Genomic DNA, 14,470 nt, shown 5'->3' with positions numbered 1-14,470 from the left:
GCCCGTCCAGGTCCGCCCACGGCTGTCTGGGCCGCACCCCCTTGCCCACCGCGGTCTGGCGCGAGGGTTTGTTTAGGTGCCTCTTCGCGATTCTCGCGAGATGTTCTCCCGCCCCGCGCGGTCCAGGCGGAAGGGTCAGGCTTGTGCTTTCTGACTCTCGGCGGCCCCCGTCCACGTCCGCCCCCACGTGACCCAAACAGATCCGGGCACTTCCACTTCCCCTCCGCTTTCTTCTCGGCAGTGTCCGCGGCGGATCCAGAGTCGGGTGAGGGAGCGAACGCCTGGCCAGGGCCCGTCCGTGCGGGGCGGGCTTGCCCGCGGGTCGGGAGCGCCCCTCAGTGACCCCGGCCCCGCTCTCGTCCCCCCAGGTCCCCGCGGAGGCGGCGTTGGCGGCGTCATGGCGGAGCTGACGGCTCTGGAGAGTCTCATCGAGATGGGCTTCCCCAGGGGACGCGCGTAAGGGAGCCCCTCTAGCCCCGGCCCGCGGGGTTCGCGGGCGTGTCCGGCCTTCCCCCCGCCTGGCTCAGGCTCCGCGCCCCAGCCCGCCCGGCACCATGGCCCGCGGGCGCTCTCACGGTGTTTCTGCCCCCCAGGGAGAAGGCTCTGGCCCTCACAGGGAACCAGGGCATCGAGGCCGCCATGGACTGGTGAGCGCCCACCCCGGGGCAGGGCCGGGGGTCCGGGAGGGCAGCCGCATGTCGACCTCCCTCCCTGCCCACTTTCTCCGCCAGGCTGATGGAGCACGAAGACGACCCCGATGTGGACGAGCCGCTGGAGACCCCCGTCGGACATGTCCTGGGACAGGAACCCACCTCCTCCGAGCAGGGTGGCCCCGAAGGTCCTGACCGAGGGGCGCGGTGTGACTGCAGGGGCCCGAGGAGGACGGCTGGGCTAATACCGATTGCTTGTTTGTAGGACCTGGCGCCCCCGCGGAAGAAGGCAAACTCGTTTTGAGTGAAGAGGAAAGACAGGAGCAGACTAAGAGGTATATAGTCAGGAAGGATCTTGCATTTGAAGGTCACCTTGCACCTCTCTCCCCCAGTCTGATCAGTGTGTCTTGAACTTGCCACATTCCCTGTCCTTTCTCGGCATTTCCCTTTTGTTTTGGGACACATTCGCGGATTTGTGTTTTCCGAGTCCCTTGTTATAAACACCTTTCCCCTCCGCGTTCTTTTCCCTTAAGCTCTTTACTTTTTTCAACACAGGATGTTGGAGCTGGTGGCCCAGAAACAGCGGGAGCGGGAAGAAAGGGAAGAGCGGGAGGCGTTGGAACGCGAACGGCAGCGCCGGAAACAAGGGCAAGAGTTGTCAGCGGCCCGGCAGCGGCTCCAGGAAGACGAGATGCGCCGGGCCGCGGAGGAGCGCAGGAGGGAAAAGGCCGAAGAGTTGGCAGCCAGGTGGGCGTGTTGGGTAAGAGCTGAGAAAGGAATCAATATTTGCTTTGTCAGTGCCTGACCTCCTCCCTTCCTGTCTGCATTCCAGGCAGAGAGTCCGAGAAAAGATTGAAAGAGATAAAGCAGAGAGAGCCAAGAAGGTAGGCGATTGGGAAGACAGGGCAGTTCAGTGGAGGCGGCCAATAAGTCCCATCTCCTGCTTCAGAGGGAAGGCTGGGCTGTTTCTCCGGCGGGTGGGTGCCTGATGGGTGGGTGCCTGATGGGTGCTTTGCTTCCTCCTCCAGTACGGTGGCAGCGTGAGCTCCCAGCCGTCCGCACCCGCCCAGCCAGGCTCTGTTCCCTCCTCTCCCAGCCAGGAGCCTCCCAGCAAGCGGGAATATGACCAGTGCCGCATACAGGTACGATCCTCGCTCCTGGGCGCTCCTGGGCCCGAGTTGGCCTGTAAAGCCCCTAGCCCAGAGCTTTGTTTGTTTGTTAATCCTCACCCCAGGGTTTTTTCCATTGATTTTTTAGAGAGAATGAAGGGGGAGAGACCTCAATTGGTTGCCTCCTGCAGGAGCCCCAACCAGGGCAGGGATCGAGCCTGCAACTGAGGTACATGCTCTAGCTGGAATTGAACCCGTGCCCTGTCAGTCCCAGGGTCGAAGCTCTATCCATTGAGCCAAACAAGCGAGGGCCCAGAGCTTTTTTCAGTTAGGTTTCCTTTGCCAAACTTCTCCCTTCTTAGTAAATGGCTTTTGAAATCCTACCTTCTCTCCTCTTAGGAATGATATCCAATTTCACTTGCCCAGTCTTATTTAAATCCATACCTCCCTCTTACTCAGCAATTACTCACTTGTTCATGCTTCCGTTGGCCTTATCACACAGCTGTTTGTGGAGCTAACGTTTATTCACTTATGAGGCATTTCAGCTGTTTGTGGAGCTAACATTTCTCATTGATGAGGCATTTTTCCAGGTAGTTTTGTGGAATCTTAAGTTGTGAGGGAGCGAGAAGTCTGGCTCTCCGTTGGTTAGTAAATCAGAACTGCAGTGACTGCTCCAGGTGCTTTCTGCTCTGAGAGGAAGGAGGAGCCCGTGCTGCTCTTCTTCCCCTTACGGGGTCCCTCCCTCCGGCGACACTCACCTGCCTCCAGGTCCGGCTGCCCGACGGGACCTCGCTGACCCAGACGTTCCGGGCGCGGGAGCAGCTGGCAGCCGTCCGGCTCTACGTGGAGCTGCACCGCGGGGAGGAGCCCGGCGGGGACCAGGACCCCGTGCAGCTGCTCAGCGGCTTCCCCCGGCGGGCCTTCTCAGAGGCCGACATGGAGCGGCCTCTGCAGGACCTGGGTATGACACGGGGCCTGAAGCAGGACTTGGGTGTGGCGGGGACATGCCTGAGAAGGAAGGGGTGCCGAGAGAAGGTTCTTGGAGGGGAAGGTGTGCAGCCAGGAGTTTGGTTTAAATCTGTGTTCCTCCTTCGTCTTCAGGACTCGTGCCTTCTGCTGTCCTCATTGTGGCCAAGAAATGTCCCAGCTGAGAGGCCTCTACCGCCTCCGGCCTGACCTCTTCATCTTTGATAAAGCACTGACATCTCTTTCCTAATAAATAGCCCCTCTGAGTTCTCTGTGCGGACTCCTTCTGAGTGACTGGGAGGAAGACTAAAGGGAATGCTTTTAGAGATGCCATTCACCCACATTCCCCACAGAGACTTGTTTCTGATCTCTGGCTCTGGTTAGTTGCTGGGCGAGTTGAGGCGGGGGCATGCTTGGGGGTGGAGAGTACAGCTCCTGTGGGTAAGGTGGTGCGTAAGCTTGGATTCCTATTAGCCATGTGCTTTGATTTTCTAAGCCTAGTTTACTTTAGTGAAATAGGTGTAATAGTACATGTTGATTAGAGTTGCTGTAGGGATTACATAATGTCAATAAAAGGTGCTTTAGCATAGTCTCGGGCACCAAATAAGTCCCCAGTAATTACTAGCTACTAAAAGGATAGTTTATGTGGCCATTCCTAAACATTGAGGAACATTAATAACCTTGAAGGTATTTTCCAAGTATTAACTGAGATACGAAGGTTCTATTACTATCTAGGAGTAGGTACGATTATGCTATTTTAGAAACTCGGACACTAAAGCACATGACTTGCCCAAGCTGACACAGGTATCTGGTTACAGATCCTGGACACACACCTGGGGAGCCCAACTCTAGGTGCCAAGCACCTTTATCGGAAGCTGCCTCACAGCCGCTGGTCAGCTGACCCTAGTGTTCCCTCATCAGCTGCCACTTTCCCCTCAATCCCAGGCGAGGAGAGGGCCACAAACTAAAGGTCGCACGTGTCTTGCATTTAGCTGATGACTTCATCCAGCAGTGGAAAACAAGGCTCCTATCTGGGTTTATACCTCTGTATTTAGTGTTGTGGCTAAGTTTATGTGATAAAAGCAGCCTTTTTTCTCCTGGAAGGACAAAACGGGAGCCAAGCAATAGACTTGGCTGTGGGGCTGCAGCCTCACTTCCAGTAGATCCTATACTAGACTCAGACTGACAACTACAGTGAAACCTTGGGGGGGGGGGGGAACCTTACTGTTTACTGAGGCTGCTCTGCCAGGCACTACCCTTTAATAAGTTATAAATTATTCTTACGACGCCCTTAAGGTGTCATCTTTTACAGAGCAGCATTGAGGCTCAGAGGGAACGTGTGACATGCTGGAGTTGAATCAAGTCTGTCTGACTCCAAACACGCTTCCACTCCAAGCAAACGGGCTCCCAGGCTAATAGCATGGAAGCCGCCCGGCACATGCTCAGAGCTAGGAGCTCGCTCCAACCGCAGGACAGGACCCCAGTGTCCTCTGGGCAGCTGCCGCTACAAGGTTTTCCAGGACAGTTCTGACTTTAAGAATGTTGCTCCGTTACCCCCAAAAGTACCCTCAAACGCACATGACCTGACTTGTGTTTTGAAAACGTGATCGCTGTGTCTATTGGGTTTCGGCCTCCCATGGGAAGCGGGGCACAGGGTCTGCGGACACCCCAGCCCTCAGAACCGACCCACAACCGGAGACATTACAGGCGTCACACCTCACGGCTCGTTTTCTGGATGGGGGAACGTGATTTACTGGTTCCTTCAGTTCACCACATCCGATGGCGCCGGCCCGCGGGAAGAACAGGAACGCGCAGTCAGTGCAGGGTTTGGGGGGAAGTGCTCACCCGGCGGCAGCTCCCGCGGCCCGGGCTCCCCGCCAGGTCCCCGGAGGAGAACGGCCGCCTCCCACTCCGGTGCCCAGGGTGCAGGTCCGGCTCACGCCGACTTCCCGCCGTCGCCGCCAACCTGCCAGTTCTTCCTCCAGGTCACATTCTCCTGCGTGGCAGCTGCCTCCTGCAGAGCGGCCATCACTAACTGCTTGGTCCTGGCCGCCTCTTCGCGGCTCCGAAAGTCCTGTCCTGCCATCTCCTGCGGGAGAGAGGTTCGCAGTTCCGGCCCCAAGCGCGGCGGGCTTCCCCGCCTGCCCACCCAGTCCACTCGGTTTTCCTATCGCTCCCACCTTCAGCATCGCCTGAACCCGCTCCTCTCCCGGGGTCACGAGGACGAAGAGCGCGGAGCCCACGCCGGCCCACGCGCCCAGGACCGCGACTGAGATGAGCGCTTTACGCCAGAACCCCATCGCCCACCGCACGACCAGCGAGGCGCCACCGCGCTCTCCCGCAGCCTAGAGAGGCCGGCACCGCGTCTCGCCGGCTCCTGCGCGGGCTAGAGCGACCGCCCGCGGACACCATAGAAAAGGGCCGGCTAGAGCGGCCCCGAGCGGACACCGTAGAAAAGGGCCGGCTAGAGCGGCCCTGAGCGCCCGAGGCTCCAGTCTGGGTTTGGCCGAGAAGGCGGAGCTCCCCGAGGGCACGAGCGCGGGCCCTGTGGTGGCGGGAGTTCGGAGCAGGATTTTTACAGGTAGCTTCGTGTCTGCGCCCTGACGAGATGGGACCCGCAGCCTGGGCGTATCGGAGGCCGCCCGAACCCGCCGAGCTCCCCAGCCACAGTGCGTCTCCTTAGTTGCTGCGGCTGTTACAACCAACTGCCTACTTCTTAAGTTTCCTGATCAGGAGGGGGTGGAGCAGGAAAGACGAAGGCCAGACCCGTGCTCCGTGCTTGCCCGCAATAACTTTTTTATTTATTGATTTTTTTTTTTACAGGTAGGGAGAGGGATAGAAAGCTAGAAACATTGATGAGAGAGAAACTTCGATCAGCTGCCGCCTGCACACTCCCCACTGGGAATGTGCCCTCAACCAAGGTACATGCCCTTGACCGGAATCGAACCTGGGACCTTTTAGTCCGCAGGCTGACGCTCTATCCACTGAGCCAAACTGGTTTCTGCTAGAGAGCAGTTTTGATGTCAGCTGGGTCATGCCTTTTGATATGTTTTTCTTAAAATATATTTTCATTGATTTCAGAGGGAAAGGGAGAGGGAGAGAGAAACATCAATGAGGGAGAATCATTGGCTGCCTCCTGCACAATCCACAAGGGGGATCAAGCCTGCAATCTGAATATGTACCCTGACCAGGAATTGAACTGTGACCTTCTGGTTCACAGGTCGACACTCAAAACATTGAGCCACACTGGGCTTAATATGTATTTTTTTTAAATATATTTTTATTGCCGAAACCGGTTTGGCTCAGCGGTAGAGCGTTGGTCTGTGGACTGAAAGGTCCCAGGTTCGATTCTGGTCAAGGGCATGTACCTTGGTTGCGGGCACATCCCCGGGTGTGTGTGTGTGTGTGTGCAGGAGGCAGCTGATTGATGATTCTCTCTCATCAATGTTTCTGACTCTCTATCCCTCTCTCCTCCTCTCTGTAAAAAATCAATAAAATATATTTAAAATATATATATATGTTTTTAAAAATTATACATTTTTTTTATTGATTTCAGAGAGGGAGAGCACGAGAAACATAATGGTGAGAGTCATTGACTGCTTCCTACAACCCAGGCACGTGCCCTTGACTGGAATCAAACCTGGGACCCTTTAGTGTTCAGGCCATCGCTCTATCCAGAGCCAAATCAGCTAGGGCTTACTATGTATTTTTAATATCTTAATATTTAGTTTGCCGGAGGGGGGGGGAAATAGTAAAATCCTCCCAGTTCTGACTGCCCAGTGAGGCTACCATTTGGCAAGTCTTCTCTTGCAGATCTCGCCCACCTGTATACCGGCACAGAAACATTTACTGTATGCTAGGCACTGTGCTACTTCTACTTCATGATTTTCAGAACCCAACAATGGAGATCCTTTCCCCTCATGAGGAAACTCAGGCTGTGACATCAGGCTCTTCCTTTTTCATAAGCAAAAATCACCAATTCATGTTTTTTAGTAAAAAAAACATTTATTTGACCTGAAGTGAAAACAGATCACAAGTTCATTTTAGTTTTTAAAAAATTCAATGTATCAGGAACATCTCTCACTGCTAATGGGCTCTTTAACTCCCCTCCCCCAACCCGATTGGACATGCAGCCCACTGGCCCCAGATCTCTCGTAAGAACTTGTAATCCAGAACTTGGCTGGGGCAGAACAGGTAGAGCGAGATGCCTGCTGGATCCCTGGACAGTGTGTCAGGAAGCTCCCAATCCCAGGGCTCTCTGGGGGCCAATAGGCCGCAGAAGCCACTCAATGGATGCCGCCATCTTCTGCCCAGGAGGCGAGGTTGCTGTTCTCTCTCAACGTTTCACCTAGGACCTTAGGTTTGCCTGTGAGCCCTTCTGCCCGTCCTTTCACTCTTTCCCTTCTGCAGGTGAGAAAAATGAGCTCAGAGGATAGGCCACTGGGTCACACATCAGTCGAAGCTGGGATGTGGATAAAGAATTCTTTGAGGGAGAACCATTGGCTGCCTCCTGCTTTTAGAAGTTCCAATTAGATGGGGGGGGGGGGATAATCTTCTCTGTGGGCCTGGTTCTGCTAAAGGTTTCAGCTATCCATGTATGCAACACCCATACATCCAGGTATTATTTATACCTTGCCGGTGAGTTAATGGGCAGTCAAAACTGGGTGCACCTGGTTAGTCAACATGGCAGCCAGGACTAAAATCCTCCAGCCATCTGGCAAAGCTCCCCCCGTCTCTCTTCACCCAACAGAAACTCTAGGGTCAAGACCATGTCTTTACTGAGAGCCTTGAACCAAGTAAGCAAAGTAGGTGATGCCCTTGAACGGGCCTAGCTCCTGCACTGTCACACTCCACCCTGGGGACCCTTGCTCCAGGCAGGGAAGCCGCACGTCAGGGTCCTCGTCTGAGAACTGAATCAGGGTCCCCTGCGGGCTTAGGACCCTCAGGCATTCGGACAGCAGCTGGTAAGCCCCGGGCAGACCACCTCGGGCAACAGCATCCCAGGTGCCCTTGTCCAGCACCAGCTGGAAGGTGCCGGAAGCCAGTGGCTCCAGGTTCCGGGCATCAGCCTGCATGAAGCGGAGGCGGGAGGCCGGGTGCCCAGGGGACAGGGGGGTCTGGCCTTGGCCGCCTTCCAGGATGTTGTTCATGTGGGCCACGGCCACGGGAGAGAAGTCCACCCCCAGCACGTCCACCGGGTGTGGGCACTTGGCATAGAGACCCACGCTCAGGCTGGAGGTACCGCAGCCCACGTCCAGCACCCGCCGCGGGCAGGCGGCCTGGGCTCCCCGCAGCAGCGGCAGGAGGAGGCCCTGGGCGTCCTCGTACCCAAAGAACCAGTCGAAGGTGGGGACTCCGCCCGGCCGCGTCTGGGCGTGGAGCTTATCCCAGAGGCCGCGGTCCGCCAGGCAGCTACCGGCCAGGGAGCCTGCGGACACGAGTGGAAGGCATGTGTCACCAGAGTCCCGTCAAACCCCCTGCAAAAATGACGCGATGCAACGGGACCTTTAGCAGCCACACTAGACTCCCAGGGCAGGGTGAAACTACCTTGCCCTCCCCCTGCCCATCTTTCCTACCCGCCTGGTCGCGGCGCGTCCCCGCAGCCAGGGCGGCCACGTGGAGGGCTCGGCGCAGCGCGGCCATCCGGGAATGCCGGCAAGGTCGCCCGAACTCCCCGCAGAAGCCTGGGATTCAAGAGGAGATTTGCAACATCCGATCTTGAATAACGGGTGCAGCCCAACCCTGAGCCTCGGGAAAAACACGCGGACACACACACCTAGGCGGTACGAGCGGCCTGGGCTTTTATTGGTTACAACGGGGAGTGGAAGAGGAGGGGACAGGACGGCTCCGGATCCCGTGGCGGCTTCCGACCTGAAACAAGAAGAGAAGGCATTGAGCACCCCGGGGGAGGGGCCGCGGGACTTCGGTTCTGCCCTGCTCCTCGGAGATCCGTGTCCCGGCGCTTGAGGATAGAACCGGCGGACTGGACACCGCCGGCACCGAAGACATGACGCCGAGGGGGCCGGAGCCCTCTCCCTCTGCCTCCGTACATTACGGGGACCGGGACCGCACGCCCGAACCCCGCCAAGAAAAGGAGGGTCCCGAGCCCAGCCCAGAACCCCCGCCCGCCCCATAGGCACCCAGGACAAGGTAACACTCACCCGGCACCCGGCCCCGAAAAGAAGGTGGGGCCCACTGAGCTCCCTTATATAGCGCCAGGCCCCGCCCCCGAGCTGCGATTGGCTTTCTGGGGACCGGGGGCGGGGCCATGCGGACCCGGCTTCCGGCGGAAACGTGGACCTGAAGCCGACAGCTGCTCAGCCATGGGAGCTCCGGGCGGCAAGATCAACCGGCCGCGGACGGTGACTATGCCGGGGTGCCCTCTCTCTCACCGCCCCGAGATATGGTGGATGGGACCGCGTCGCCGGGGGCGGGGGGCCGGGGCGCGGGGCGCGGCCTCCGCCTGAGCGGCGCCTTCCTCCCCCGCAGGAGCTGAAGAAGAAGCTGTTCAAGCGCCGGCGGGTGCTGAGCCGGGAGCGGCGCCTGAAGCACCGGGTGGTCGGGGCCGTGATAGACGCGGGGCTGACCACGCGGCACCACCTCAAGAAGCGGGCGTGAGTGCCCGGCCCTCCCCGGGGCCTTCCCCCAGGGCCCTTCCCCCGGGACCCTTCCCCGGGGCCTTTCCCCCGGGGTCCTTCCCCCGCGGCCCTCCCCCCCCCCGGCCCTTCCCCCGCGGCCCTTCCCCTATGGGCCCTTCCCCGCGGCGGAGCCCCGGAGCCGCTGGCACCGCTGCCTTCGCTGCGCATCCGCGTTTGTGCGGGGGACGCGTCTCCTGGGTTTGGGCCTTTATTTATTTATAAGTAAATCCAAGAGCGCCGGGGGGGGGGGGGGTGCCTGCAGCTCGATGCGTTTTCACGGAGGCGCTGTGGGGTTTGCATGGAAGTTTCAGGACTCCCTGGTCTGGGAGGAAAGTTCCCGTGCCTTCTTTCATTGAATTCCTCATTGCCGGTCTGTGCAGAGTTTGTAATAAGAAACTTGTTTATTTGGGCTTTGTCCCTGGTTCCTGGCACAGCTCCCAAACCCTTCCGCGCGAGAGGAGCGTTTATTTCACCAGGAGCCCCTTTGAGCACGCCTAAGTTTATGCTCATGATCACAGGGTGGATTGGTCACCAGATAAAAACAGTGATGGAAAATTCAACCTCACCTCCCCCCCACTTTGGGAAGTAGGTAGGGGATGGTGGGGGTGCTGGTGATTAAACTCTATAAAAAGTCTTGAGATTTGATGAGCTTCCTGGTTGGTGAATTGGTGGAGGTGCTAGAAGGTAGCTCCCTGGAAAGGGCCTGGACTTCTGGCCTACTCCCCACCCCCCACCCATACCTTACCTTTTGCCTCTTCCTTCTGGCTGTTCTGAGTTGTATCCTTTTATAATAAATCAGTAAGTCCTGTGAGCTCTTCTTACAATTAAGGAGTCTGGAAAAGGGGCTATGAGAACCCTGCTTTATAGCAGGTGGGTTGGAAGTACAGGTAGATAATGTCATTAAATTAAATTTAAGGACATTCGCCCTGGACAGTGTGGCTCAGTTAGTTGGAGCATCATCCCATACACTGGAAGTTGGTGGGTTCATTTCCCCATCAGGGGGTCAGGGCACATGCCCAGGTTGCTGGCTTGATCCCCAGTGGGGGGGGGGGGCATGCAGGGTGGGGGCAACCAATCAATGATTCTCTCTCATTGATGTTACCCCATCCCATCCCCTCTCTCAAATCAATTAAAATATATTTCTTTAATTGTCAAGGGGGAGAGAATAAATTGTAGGACATTTAGTTAATGTCTGATGAGAACTGGAAAATTGTTTGATGTGGGATTAAAACCTCCCCTCCCTCAATCTGATGTTAGAAATGTCTAGAATAGAGAAAAATAGTTTCCCCTTAAAGTTCCTACAATATATTAAAATTTAACATTTAATGTTAAGTACTTGATGTGTTGAAATTAAACTTACTACCTCGGAGCCCAGATTTTTAAATAGTTACTTGATGTAGATAGAAAGACCTTTTTTAAAAAGCATTTTTTTATTGATTTCAGAGAAGGATAGAGAGAGAGAGAAATATCAATGATGAGAGAGAATCATTGATTGGCTGCCTCCTGAGAATGGAGCTTGCAATCTAGGCCTGTGCCCTGACTGGGAATCAAACCGTCACCTCCTAGTTCATAGGTCGATGTCCAACCACTGAGCTATGCCAGCCAGCCAAGACCTTTTTAATAGCTAAATCCACTTGTACAGTTTGTGTGGTTCAGGTTAACCCAGATCTTTGTTCCTGCCAACCCCTCAGGTCCAGTGCCCGTGCCAACATTACTCTGTCTGGGAAGAAGCGCAGAAAACTCCTCCAGCAGATCCGGCTTGCCCAGAAAGAGAAGGCAGCCATGGAAGGTGAGGCGGGGCACAGAGGTGGGGTTGGGGGCAGCCTGATTTCACTTGGGGTCTCTAATGGTGCTGCTTTCCCTCTGTCCAGTGGAAGCCCCTGCAAAGCCAGCCAGGACTAGTGGACCACAGCCCAAACCCAAAAAGAAGACGAAGCCCCCCCAGGATGTAGAGATGGAGGACCTTGAACATGGGAGCTAAAACGACCCACCTCAGCCCTTTCATCACAAGATTCTCACCCGGAGCCGCGGACTCAGGGCCTGTTCCCAAAGACTTTGGATGAAACATTGCACCTTCTCACTCTCCCCAGACTTCTCTTCCATAATGGCCTAGTGACCTGCCTGGGGGATGTGTTGAGAGGCAGAGTGGAAAAGAAGGACCTGAGAGGCGGCTCCTTAGCAGTCAGCTCCATTTGCAATAAAGCCCATAGTTCTGGCTGGGATGTGTGTGATTGAGTGCAGGGCTGGGATGGGCCGTGAGAAGGGGTCTGTGAGTGGGGAAAGGCAGCTGTGACACAGGACCCACAGGGTGTGCTTGAGCAAAGGCATCAAGGAGCCTGTCTCGAGAGAGTGACACTCCAACTTGCCACTTCTGACCACCTATAGATGTAGAGCTGGCTGAGGCGGTCGGGTCCTGATACCAGTCGAGGTTTATTGTATTTCCTGCACACCAGTAGGGGGTGTGCAGGAGGCAGCTGATGTTTCTAACTCTCTATCCCTCTCCCTCTCTGTAAAAAAAAAAAAAAAAATCAATAAAATATATATTTTTAAAGATTGCAGTTATAAGATCAAGCTTAATTATGCTGCCAGCAGGTCAGTCCGAGGCTTAATCCTATAACCGCTTCCCACACCCCACAATGTAAAACCATTAGGGGAAGGACCACAGTCTCGTTGCTGGAAGGACTTACCTGGTTCAAAGCCTCCTTTTACAGGTCAAAAGTTGAGGTCCGGAGGACACAAGTGTTTGCTGGAGGCCAATTCCAGCATGTCAGCAGGGCTGAATCACCTGGAGATGGCTGAGGGCATTTCCCAAAACCTGAAAAGGATGATTGCTTGCTGCCAGACAGCTGAGGGCATCTTACTTTACATGGTATTGCCTCCTACTGGCCAAACACCTGAACAACAGTAGACAAATTCTTCCTATCTGACAATGAATGGATTGTGTATACAAGCCCTAACCTTTGATGTGTATTATCTCCCCGTGCCTTAGGACAGATTGTGTTAATAAAAAGCAAGGGGTCCTGGGACAAGGAGAACTTAGTTCCTTTAACTAAGTCTTCTCTGACTCCCCATAATACCTTCCAAAATTATGTTTTGTCTCTGGACTCTTAATTTACACACAGCACCTTCTCCAGGTTCCTGAACCCTTCTAGATGCCAGATCAAGACCACTGGCAAGTGTTGGATCTGTTTGAGGCAGAATTAGGAGCAGAAATTGTCTCATTTACTGTCCTAGAAATGTTCTTGCAAGTGGGTAGTATATACACTTTGGGAGTGATTGAACTTGTAAAATTTAAGAACAAGTAAAAGAAGGTTAATCATTTAGCTTTTAAAACACAATCTCTTCAAAAGTACCTTCAGAACATACCATCTGGCATTACTTTAACTTACACAGGCCTCAGAACCAACTTTCCTGTTCAGTCATTTAACCATCTGGGAGCTGCGTGGGGGTCCGGGCGGAGCAGTGTGGGAGGAGAAGACAAGTGGCAGCAGCAGATAGCAGCCTCCTTCCATCCTGCCCCGCGGCATTCCCCTGCCACTGGGGACCATCACCATCCTCTGCATGGACCTGGGCACGGACATGGTTCCTGCCATCTCCCTGCCGTACGGGCAAGCTGAGAGCAACATCATGAAGAGACAGCCCAGAAATCCCCAAACAGACAAGCTGGTGATAGCAGATTAGTATGATCCAGGCCCTGAGGCTTCTTCACTTACTTTGTGATTCTGGCCAAGAATGGCTTTCTCCCGATGAACCTGCTGGGCATCTGGGTGGACTGGGGTGACCCCACGAGGTCAACGACAGGGAGGACAGCTATGGGCAGCAGTGGGCCTAGAGACAGAGAAAGACCGTGGAATTTGCCAGCCACGCGGCCTTGGTCAGCATGTAGTGGTGCATGGGCCGGCGTGGTCATCCAGGACCCCGAGGAGCTCCGTCCCCCGGCTGGGGTGAAGAACGAGATCTTAACACTTGGCCTCTTCCAGGAGACGGCCCTCGCTGCTCTCCTTCTGGCTGCCCTGGAATGGGAGCTGCCCTGAGGATGCACCCCCTCACAGCCACTTCTTCTCATCTTTGTGGATGACAAATCCTAAAATGCATCATCAGGCGAAGCCCTGGAGGCTGGGTGGAGAAGGAGACCTACTACTAGTGCCCACCTTGTGAGCATCCTGCCACACTGTGCACCCTCACTCATCCCTTTGTGTACTCAGTGTTGGAGCTCAGAACTCCACCTGGTAGGGAGCACCCAAGCATGTGGGGAAGCGGCCGCCCCAGGATGAAGCATGTAGCTATATGGGGAGAGGGAGGCCTGCCTGACAAACATCCGCCTGTGGGAATGACAGTGGGGAAGGTTTTTACGTGCCTTTTTGTTTTTGTAAAAAGGAAATCATAGAAATCATAGCCCTGACTAATTTGGCTCAGTGGATAGAGTGTTGGATTTCGGACTGAAGGGTTCCAGATTTGATTCCGGTCAAGGGCATATACCTTGGTTGTGAGCACGTCCCCAGTGGGAGGTGTGCAGGAAGCAGCTGATCAACGTTTCTCTCCCATCGATGTTTCTGACTCTCCTTCCTTCCTCTCTGTAAAAAAATCAATAAAATATATATATTTTTAAAAAGGAAATCATGGAGCCAAGACTGGTTTGGCTCAGTGGATAGAGCGTCGGCCTGCAGACTCAAGGGTCCCAGGTTCGATTCTGGTCAAGGGCATGTGCCTGGGTTGCGGGCACATCCCCAGAAAGGGGTGTGCAGGAGGCGGCTGATCGATGATTCTCTCTCATTGATGTTTCTGGCTCTCTATCCCTCTCTCTTCTTCTCTGTAAAAAAATCAATAAAATATATTTTTTTAAAAAGGAAATAATGGAAAGACTGAAAGAATACATTTGATATGTGGATTTTTACAAATAAAGATGGCTATTATTATATAATGTGAAAAAAGAACCTACTAGGTGCCAGGCAGACACTGCTGCAGGTGATGAAAACACAGACTTGTTTTTGCTTTTTAAAAAGGGAAAGGCCCTGTTTTCAAAGAGCTTATTTTCTGGAGTTCGTGCAATAAATATAATAAAAATAGCCAATGCTTATTAAGTGCTTGCTTACCATATTTCCTAGTT

General features: G+C 54.7%; 4 protein-coding genes across 4 annotated transcripts; 2 read left to right on the top strand and 2 right to left on the bottom strand.

The window, feature by feature from the left end:
- The first annotated feature begins 72 nt into the window (after nt 1–72).
- UBXN1 (UBX domain protein 1) lies at nt 73–4,463 on the top strand. Its single transcript, XM_084895938.1, has 10 exons — nt 73–265; nt 369–456; nt 594–647; nt 732–838; nt 916–985; nt 1,206–1,397; nt 1,483–1,534; nt 1,679–1,792; nt 2,528–2,720; nt 2,861–4,463. Exons 2-10 carry the CDS (start codon nt 398–400, stop codon nt 2,908–2,910), a joined length of 891 nt encoding a protein of 296 aa, XP_084752064.1. The 5' UTR covers nt 73–265; nt 369–397; the 3' UTR covers nt 2,911–4,463.
- UQCC3 (ubiquinol-cytochrome c reductase complex assembly factor 3) lies at nt 4,453–5,114 on the bottom strand. The gene is made up of 2 exons (XM_084895986.1): nt 4,906–5,114; nt 4,453–4,814 (listed from the first exon to the last, which is right to left on the bottom strand). Exons 1-2 carry the CDS (start codon nt 5,023–5,025, stop codon nt 4,662–4,664), a joined length of 273 nt encoding a protein of 90 aa, XP_084752112.1. The 5' UTR covers nt 5,026–5,114; the 3' UTR covers nt 4,453–4,661.
- Nucleotides 5,115–6,557: 1,443 nt separating this feature from the next.
- On the bottom strand, nt 6,558–8,596 carry CSKMT (citrate synthase lysine methyltransferase). The gene is made up of 3 exons (XM_084895952.1): nt 8,502–8,596; nt 8,302–8,409; nt 6,558–8,153 (listed from the first exon to the last, which is right to left on the bottom strand). Exons 2-3 carry the CDS (start codon nt 8,366–8,368, stop codon nt 7,501–7,503), a joined length of 720 nt encoding a protein of 239 aa, XP_084752078.1. The 5' UTR covers nt 8,369–8,409; nt 8,502–8,596; the 3' UTR covers nt 6,558–7,500.
- Nucleotides 8,597–8,983: 387 nt separating this feature from the next.
- Nucleotides 8,984–13,416, top strand: LOC311628609 (uncharacterized protein C11orf98). The gene is made up of 4 exons (XM_084895979.1): nt 8,984–9,087; nt 9,215–9,339; nt 11,055–11,152; nt 11,235–13,416. Exons 1-4 carry the CDS (start codon nt 9,049–9,051, stop codon nt 11,342–11,344), a joined length of 372 nt encoding a protein of 123 aa, XP_084752105.1. The 5' UTR covers nt 8,984–9,048; the 3' UTR covers nt 11,345–13,416.
- Nucleotides 13,417–14,470: the final 1,054 nt, after the last annotated feature.

Source organism: Pipistrellus hanaki (assembly GCF_964339955.1).
Source record: "Pipistrellus hanaki genome assembly, chromosome: 9".
NCBI lineage: Eukaryota > Metazoa > Chordata > Mammalia > Chiroptera > Vespertilionidae > Pipistrellus > Pipistrellus hanaki.
This window is presented reverse-complemented; position numbering and strand designations above follow the sequence as displayed.

Bases quoted from the DNA above. Each gene is read 5' to 3' on its own strand.
- UBXN1 (XM_084895938.1), top strand. From the start codon at position 398: ATGGCGGAGCTGACGGCTCTGGAGAGTCTCATCGAGATGGGCTTCCCC. The intron at 457-593 runs GTAAGGGAGCCC...TCTGCCCCCCAG, and splicing joins GGCTTCCCCAGGGGACGCGC to GGAGAAGGCTCTGGCCCTCA. The intron at 986-1,205 runs GTATATAGTCAG...TTTTCAACACAG, and splicing joins AGACAGGAGCAGACTAAGAG to GATGTTGGAGCTGGTGGCCC.
- UQCC3 (XM_084895986.1), bottom strand. From the start codon at position 5,025: ATGGGGTTCTGGCGTAAAGCGCTCATCTCAGTCGCGGTCCTGGGCGCG. The intron at 4,815-4,905 runs GTGGGAGCGATA...TCTCTCCCGCAG, and splicing joins GGGTTCAGGCGATGCTGAAG to GAGATGGCAGGACAGGACTT.
- CSKMT (XM_084895952.1), bottom strand. From the start codon at position 8,368: ATGGCCGCGCTGCGCCGAGCCCTCCACGTGGCCGCCCTGGCTGCGGGG. The intron at 8,154-8,301 runs GTAGGAAAGATG...TCGTGTCCGCAG, and splicing joins GACGCGCCGCGACCAGGCGG to GCTCCCTGGCCGGTAGCTGC.
- LOC311628609 (XM_084895979.1), top strand. From the start codon at position 9,049: ATGGGAGCTCCGGGCGGCAAGATCAACCGGCCGCGGACG. The intron at 9,088-9,214 runs GTGACTATGCCG...CCTCCCCCGCAG, and splicing joins AGATCAACCGGCCGCGGACG to GAGCTGAAGAAGAAGCTGTT. The intron at 11,153-11,234 runs GTGAGGCGGGGC...CCCTCTGTCCAG, and splicing joins AGAGAAGGCAGCCATGGAAG to TGGAAGCCCCTGCAAAGCCA.